The 8,721-nt window shown below is 47.0% G+C and overlaps 1 protein-coding gene across 1 annotated transcript in view; it reads right to left on the bottom strand.

The window, feature by feature from the left end:
- Window positions 1–1,249: 1,249 nt before the first annotated feature.
- Window positions 1,250–8,721, bottom strand: part of LOC310753754 (inositol polyphosphate 5-phosphatase OCRL-like) — a gene marked incomplete at both ends in the record, with an annotated part of 450,055 nt that continues 442,583 nt past the window's right edge. The window contains 3 exon segments of the mRNA XM_083595098.1: window positions 1,250–1,332; window positions 1,374–1,485; window positions 2,303–2,430. Of these exon segments, the coding sequence (XP_083451224.1) occupies window positions 1,250–1,332; window positions 1,374–1,485; window positions 2,303–2,430 (323 nt within the window).

Below are 8,721 nucleotides of genomic sequence, written 5' to 3'. Positions count from 1 at the left end.
GCACCAGGTGCACATATGCTCTCATAACCCCCTCAAGCCAAGCCCAGTTCTTTTTCTGCCTCTGTTCTCCCTCCTACCACTGAGCCCTGGAGACAAAGCTTAATGGGGAGAGGGGAGGGCAGACCTCCCCTCAAGAGTCTATGCAATAATTCGCAGCCAGCTGCTGCTGGGCTGAAACTTGCAAGCTGCAAGCAGTATGAGGAAGGAGAGCAATTGAGAAACACCTTGGGGAAGCAATGTAGCCCTCTTTCTGCACCTGCAAGCCTTGTTGTGAAGAGCGAAGTCAGATTCCATGGTATCTGCACGACCTGATGCCCCATGCAGCACCCCCTCTCCACAGCCTCTCCCTCATGTGTGCTGCGAGGGCCCAAGGCGGCTACATTTGGAAAGTCTGGCTGAGCTTCAGAGCAGTGGCAAAACCAGCAAAGGCAATTGTAGCTCCCCTCCAAACACCAGAACAATCTCTGCACAACGGATCTTTCATTTTGAAACAACCGCTTCCCAATAAATTAAGAGTGTGTGTGCACCAAGTACAGGAACCCAGGACAGAAAAGCAGAAAGACAAAGTTGCAGAACTTGGGGTCGGGTGGGGAGCCCAACCCAACCCAGCTGTACCCACTGCCTCAGCTCCCCTCCTGCTGCCCAGCCTGCGCCCCCTCCTCCTCCCTGGTCCCTTTAGGCAGTGCTTAGTGTCTCATGAAGAATGAACACCCTAGAACTCTACTTGGCAGAATGGGGACAGACAGCTGAACTATAGAGAGCAGGCTAAGGCGTACGTGGGCCACAGTGGCTGCCCTGCCCCTTCTTGATGAGCATCAAGGCTGGGGGGACAGAGAAAGAGGTCCTGCAATCCCAGGACAGGCCAGGAATCCTTATGCCTGGTACCCACCAAGAGTAGCACATGCTCAGCTGCAGCAGAAGGGGAGAGCGTGGACTACTGCGCAGGGACTGAGAGCAGCAGTGGTGGTAGTAGGATGGGCAGGGGAATGACTGTCCTCCAACAGGGTCCCTCCCCAAGCACCCTGAACCTGCTGCCAATGCCCTGGAACCATGTGGAAAGCCAAGTGTGCAACCGTGTCAGGAGTCAAGAGGAAAAGGTGGAAAGGGCGAAGCACAGGGAAGGGAGCTGGCACATGGCAAGATGGCACAAGGGGAAGGGCAGGCACCAGAGAACAGAGGCTGGGCCTTGCCTCTTCCCTCCCAACTTCGTCTCCAGTCACGCTTGGCACCTTTCGGAGTCATCCGCCCCCAGCAGGAAGCCCAGGAGGAAGCCGATGGCACTCGGTAGAACGTTGGGCAGAGGCCGTAGCAGGAGGCTGGCGAAGAGGGTGGCTGCAGGGAAGCGAAAACATTTGCATGAAGGGAGGCCTTACCTAGCATGTTGCCACTGACGTTGTTGCTCTCAGAGTATTTCAGCAGCTCCCGCAGGAAAGCCACCACGAAGCGGAACATATTCTGGTGCGACCGCGGCAACTGGCAGATCACCTGCAAGACAGGGAGGGGCGGTTTGGAGTTTCAGTGCAGAGCTTTGCTAGAGGAGGGGCATGGATCACTAGCACGTTGTACTTGTTATGTTTGCAGGTTTAGACCTGGCATAAAAAAAAAGGATGTTTAAAATGGTAACCGGACTAGAACTCTGCTGGGAACTTTGGGGAATAATACAACTGTAGAGTCGGAAGGGACCACAAGGGTTAACTAATCGAACCCCCTGCAATGCCTAAGGTGGGACTCGAACTCAGGACACTGAGATGAAGAGTCTTATGCTCTACCAACTGAGATGTCTTGGGGGAAGGGCCATAGCTCTGCAGTAAACCACCTGCTTTTCATGCAGAAAGTCTCAGGCTCCACCCCCAGCATCTCCCAGGAGGGTAGGGAACATCCCTTGTCTGAAATCCTGGAGAGCCACTGCTTGTCAATTTCGACAATACTGAGCTAGATGGCCCAGTATATGGCCGCTTCCTGGGTTGGAAATTCAAGCGAGGTTCACTGAAACAGGTGGGCTATTGTTACAAGTCCTGGTCAGAAAGCAAAAAGGCAACATGTGCGCACCCCACCCACCCTCCACAACCGAGAGGGATGGTTATCAAAGGAGACATCAGCAACCTCTGCAGTTAACAAGTCTTCCCAGACCAGACTAGCCCTCCTGCCAGTGTGCCGGTTTACTGGCTTTCAGGGATGTTTTAGTGGATTTCCTGTTACTCGCGGCAACATTTGGACTAGATGACTTTGGAAATCCCTTCTGATTCTATGCTTCTGTACACACCACAGACCAGCCAGGAAGAGATGGGGCTCTGGGGCCGACCTGGCGACAGAGGTGGCTGTCATGTGAGCACTCAAGGCAGCGCTGATAGAGTTCATAGCAAAGGACCGGTTCTGGCACTGCCTCCAGAAAGATGAGCAGAGCTTCGGCCACCGAGTGGTCACTGCCAGCTATTGACAGCCTGGCAAGGGAAGTGTTCTGTCCTGTTACCTGCAGCCTGCCTCCTTCCCAGGCTGGTCCAAAGCAAGAAGCTTGGTCCTTATACATCTGGGCCCACCTTGCAAGTTCCCCCTTTTGGCGCAAGGTGGACCTTGAACCCGCAGCCCTGAGATTAAGAGTGTCACGCTCTACCAGCTGAGCCATCCCACTGTAATTATCCCACACCTCCCCTCTTGACGAAGCTGCCTGCAAAGCTGATCTGCCGAGGAAATGTCCTTCTGCAGGCATGGTTTCAATCCAAACAACAAATACTAGTGGTCAACTCCAAAAGTGCGGTCAAGAAACCCTGCTTGCCAAAGAACAATTGAACGCACCCTTGAAGCTCCTTTGCAGCCATGTCTTTACCTGTCTCCACACCTGACACCACGTATGATGCTAGATGTGGGGCCTGCGGGCCTGTCAAGGTTCCCCAGCTCTGCTCTACCTAGCCAGGCTGATGTTTCCAAATGGGGGTTAAAGCTGTGAAGCTGTTTGGATGCATGACTGGACTTGACTGTGGGCATTTCATTGTGCTGTGTCCCAGAGCCTTAAGGATGGGCTGGCCTAGGAACCTAAGCCACCAGGTATATAAAAGTGAGGTCCACTCCAGCCAAGAGCGAAAGAAAACCACCAAGCAGCCCTGCTCCCCAACAATGTCCCCCAAAGAGGATACGGATCGTCTCGGGAATGCTGGTGTCCAGGCACTCAATTCTCTCCTGCAGCTCGTCCTGCGTGCCCGGGGTCTGGAAGAGGTCCTCCTGAAGCAGAGTATCACCCATGCATTCGGAAGGGATGAGGTACATCCTGGATAGCATGAAGAACAATCCAGCCCTGGGATGCATAATGTGAGGTCGAGGAATGCCACAATGGAGAGAAGCCCATCACCAAGAGAGCTGGCACAAGGGCTGAGAATTGTATCTCACCTGCTTTCCACAGTAGCATTCCTACTACCCTTCTCCTGATTTGGGGCAATGGGAGAGTGAAATCATTCCCCGCTTCTTCTAGTGGCCAGTCTCAGAGAGCCGCTTTGCTAGGGATAGACAGACAATGGTTGGGAACACTTGGGTTCTTCTGAGCCGCTCTAAGGAATAGTATATGCTGGATGTCCCACCCGCTGCCGCTCCACCAAGGTGCCACTATACTCACAGCAGGAGCTTGTAAGAGCGAGTCGGTAGCTAAGATATAAATCAGTTGTGGGGTTTGGAACCTGCACACCCCAAAACTGGTACTGGATTCCAGCCCACACCCATCCTTTCAATGGTACCGTCCCCCTCAGCTCACCTGGTGGCAGGCATTCTTGAAGAGGTGGTCCACCAAAAGCCAGATCTCCTTGGCCGCTCAGTGGAGTCATCACCATCCTGGGGTACGATATCCAGAAACTGCTTCTCCTGGAGGTCCAAGGACAAGCGGGACTGGCATGAGAGCCTGACAGAATGTGTGCCTGTATGCATTCTTTCCTTGCTCCAGCTGGGTGGACAAGTCTTGCCCTCTGAGGCCACAACTAGGGCTGGGCGATAGCTGGCTTTCAACACGGTGATATATCACTAGCTAAACATTGCAATACACCAATATATCACAATGTCTGAAATAAGATGGAGCTATGTAGAGGCATTGTCTGGCTTCACAGTTTCCCCCCACATGGTGTTTTTTGCATAGTACACACACACATCATGATTCGCAATATATTGCCAGGTCAGAAATTATGAAACCAGTCTCACTATCTAGATTTCAAGCTGATTTGAAAATATATCTATATTGACATATTGCCCGGCCCTAGCCACAGCAAGCATCTCGAGTGGGGAAACAAAAAACAAATTGCTTGCACCCCAAATCCAAGCTCCCCCTCCCCCTATTAATATGCAGCTAGTATTCCTCCCACTCCGGATGTGCAGTTCACCCAAAAGCTTACTAAATATGACTTCCGGAGGCGGCGCCAACGGCAATGGCGGTCTCCTTCTGAGTAAGAGGGAGAAGCCCCGCAGAAAGTGGGTCTATCCGCTACGGCGAAGCGGAGACCCGATCGGAAATCGCAGGCAGAAGGAGCCTGCGAGCGTGGGACTCGGCGGGCACCATTTGCGCCCCCCGAATCAGCGAAGGAACCCCGCAAGGGGCTCCGGAGCGTAACGGGAGGCGCGGTGCTGAGAGTCAATTGCTCCTTCTGTGGGGTGAAGCCGCGTAGCTGTTGCCGGAGAGCGCTGACCTTTTTCCTGTGACAATTCGGCTGCTAAACTACTACCCGTGAGTAGGTGAAATTAAAAGATTGGACTTGAAGAAGAAAAAAGGCGTTAATTTGGCACTGAAGCGGGAAGGTGTAAACAGGAAGTCCGCCTCCCGTTTCTGTAACAGATCAAAGCAAAGACGTTTCTATGCTAATACTTGGAAAGCGGAGCTTTTAAAGTCTTAAATCGAAACATCAAAGCGAAAGAACTCCCCCCCCCCCAGATTGGGAGAGGGGGGGAAGAGGGAAAGTGACTTTATTTCTTCTGGGAAAAATAGAGGTAAAACTTTCTTTTTTTTTCTGTTGAAACTCTTGGGAACGGACTGCCAGGCTTATGAGAACTGCTACATTGGGACTCGCACTACTTATGGACATTGTAACTTTTTAATGATTAACTCTGCAAGGGAGATACATTTTGAGAGTCTTCTTTGGACTGGAAACTGTTGCATGTTTTTATTGAAGGGGACATGGAAAGTTAGAAAAGACTTTTCTATTGTGAATTTTATGGCTGCTACAGTGTCCCCCTAGAGGAATATTGAAGTTGTGCATTTAGTTGGGGGAATTTTCCACTGTGGACATTAGGGAATTTCCACGGTAAGATCTGATCTTGACTCAAGATAAAGGGGGATGACTGAACAAAGAGCAACAAGATCAGGCAAGGTCAGAGTGCAGCAGCCCAGTGCTGTTTCCCAGCAATGTAGAGCATCTGTACCCGGCCTTCCTGTGACACAGGAGGAAGATCTGGCAGAAGTTGAACCAAAAGGAATGGCCTCAGAAGGGGAATTTACTTCTGTATTAAATAAAATTTATGAGAAATTGGAAGGCCTAAGTAAACAAGTTACAGAACAATCAAATAAAATTGACGGGAATACTGCCAGCATTAATTCAAATACAAAATCTATTGAAAAACTGCTGGAAGAATCTGCGTCTACTCGAAAAATAGCTGAGGAAGCAAAAGAAAAAGTAGCGGCTGTGGAGGAAGAAATAAAACCTATGCGTAAACAGATTGGGGACCATCAGTCTTTATTGTCTATGATTGAATTGAAGGAGAAACAGACAAACCTGAGGATCAGGGCCGTGCCGGAACTTGAAAAAGATAATCTGAGCGACTATCTTACACAGGAATTTGGGAAATTTTGGAATTTGGAGCTGGAAAAAGACTTTAAGATAGTGAGCGCCTTTAGACTTGGAAGAGGAGGGAGAAAGAACAGGGTGAGAGACTGTTTGGTTACCCTCCGAACGAAAGAAGAGAGGGATAAAATATTGAGTGCACACTTTCAGAAGACCTTGGAGATTAACGATTCGAGAGTCGAGATTTTTAAGGATATACCGAAATATCTTTTGGACCTGAGAACCAACTACGGAGACTTGGTGGCCCTACTGAGAAGAAACAGCATTGTCTTTAGATGGGAATTCCCCCAGGGATTATCTTTTACCTATAAAGGGAAAAAGTTCAAAATTAGATCAGTGGAAGATAAGGAAAATTTTTTGAGAGACTACGAAGAAGACTTACAAAAAGAAGCACTAGAAGAGTTAAGAGCCCTGAGACCAGGAGTTTTAGACACAGCACCACTACCTTTGGGATTGTACAAATCAAAAAAAGGGATACCACCGTCAGAACAAGAAGAGCTTTTGGGAGCAGTTGGAGGAAAATAGAATAAACACATCATGTCTCTGCAATTACTAAGTTGGAACATTCATGGTTTTAACTCCCCAGAGAAGAGGAAGAAAGTATTCCATTTATTGAAAAAGGAACAACTGGACTTAATTTGTTTACAGAGAGCCAGTGTGGTGTAGTGGTTAAGAGCGGTAGTCTCGTAATCTGGGGAACCAGGTTCGTGTCTCCGCTCCTCCACATGCAGCTGCTGGGTGACCTTGGGCCAGTCACACTTCTTTGAAGTCTCTCAGTCCCACTCACCTCACAGAGTGTTTGTTGTGGGGGAGGAAGGGAAAGGAGATTGTTAGCCGCTTTGAGACTCCTGAAGGGGAGTGAAAGGCGGGATATCAAGTCCAAACTCTTCTTCTTCTTCTTCTTCTTCTTACAGGAAACCCATGTGATAAGGCTCCATAGGAAAGTTCTAATTAATAAAAGACTGGGTCAAGAATTTATTTCATCGGACAAAGTTAAAAAGAGAGGAGTCGTTATCTACGCCAAAGAGAGTCTATCACCGAAATTTGTTTTTAAAGATTAACAAGGAAGAATTGTTGCAATTGAGATTCAATCACAAGGAGAGAAATTTTTGATTGTAGGAATTTATGCACCAAATGAGGGGAAGTCTGAATTCTTTAAGAAATTGCATGAGACATTGTTGGACTATATGGACTATAACATTATTATGATGGGAGATATGAATGGAGTGGTATCCACAAACATGGATAAGTCGCAGAGACAGGTGGTAACCAAAGATGGCAGACTACCAAAAACCTTTTTTGAACTGACTGACAATATGGACTTGATTGACATTTGGAGAACTAAGAACCCCCTTGGAAGAGAGGGAACATTCTTCTCTGAAGCCAATATGACTTGGACAAGAATTGACCAAATATGGATAACTAGAGGACTGGCACCTAAGACTCGAAAAGTGGAAATTTGCCCAAAAACTTGCTCCGACCATAATGCGGTGAAGATGGAGATGAAATTAACACCAATTGGTTCCTTCAGATGGAGGGTGAATGACACCTTATTCAGAGATCAAGAGGTTATCAAGAAGGCCCAAAAAACCTTGAGAGACTATTTTGAGATAAATTTGAATACTACGGTTGAAAAAAGAACAATCTGGGACGCAAGCAAAGCGGTTATGAGAGGGTTTCTGATTCAACAGAATGCAATAAAGAAAAGAACTCAAAATGAGAAAAAAGATAAAATTTTGGGGAAAATAAAAGAGGGAGAGAAGAAACTAAGAGCGAAACCAAAATCGCAAGAGATTCTGAGAGAAATTAAGTTACATCAAGTACAATATATGAAAATGATAAATCAGGAAGTGGAATGGAAAATTAAGCAGATGAGACAAAAGACATTTGAATCGGCTAATAAATGTGGGAAACTGCTAGCTTGGCAGATGAAGAAAAGACAAAAATTAAACACCATTACAAATTTGGATGTAGATGGAAAGAACATTCAGAATCCATTGGAAATTAGAAAGTGTTTCCAGAGATATTTTAAACAACTATATACACAAGGGCCACAGAAAGAGACTGATTTAGACCAATTTTTAAGAACAAATGGACTACAAAAAATCTCTCAGGAAAATAAGATAATGTTGAGTCACAAAATTACAGAACAGGAGGTGGAAGGTGCCATTCAGAATATGCAGTTGGGTAAATCTCCAGGGCCAGATGGTTTAACCTCCAAATACTACAGATCTTTGAAAGATTGGTTAATTCGGCCACTAAAGGAGGTTTGCAATGAAATTTTAGAGGGGAAAAAGGCACCGGAGTCGTGGCAGGAAGCCTACATTACACTTATACCGAAAACTGAGTCTGAGAAGACGCAACTTAAGAACTACCGCCCCATATCCCTGCTCAATGTGGATTACAAAATATTTGCTGACATTTTGGCTAACAGGTTAAAAAAAGTATTAGCGGAAGAAATTCATAAGGACCAAGCTGGCTTTCTTCCAGGTAGACACTTGTCAGACAACACGAGGAATATAATTAATATTTTGGAGAAGTTGCAAGTGAACATAAATACCAAAGCAGTTTTAATTTTTATAGATGCGGAGAAAGCCTTTGACAATATTTCTTGGAGTTTTATGAAGAAAAGTCTTCAGGGGATGGGGGTTGGCCAAGGGTTTGAAAATGGTATAAGTGCAATTTATTCAGAACAAAAGGCTAAACTAATTGTTAACAACGTGGTGACAGAGGAATTTAAGATAGAGAAAGGTACACGAGAAGGTTGCCCAATCTCCCCACTGCTTTTTATTTCAGTCCTGGAGGTTTTGTTAAATATGATTAGAAGGGACCGTCTGATTAAAGGTATTCAGGTCGGAGCCAAACAATACAAATTGAAGGCTTTTGCAGATGACTTAGTTTTGACGTTACAGGA

This window comes from Podarcis filfolensis, assembly GCF_964270895.1.
Source record: "Podarcis filfolensis genome assembly, chromosome: W".
NCBI classification, from domain to species: Eukaryota; Metazoa; Chordata; class Lepidosauria; order Squamata; family Lacertidae; genus Podarcis; species Podarcis filfolensis.
This window is presented reverse-complemented; position numbering and strand designations above follow the sequence as displayed.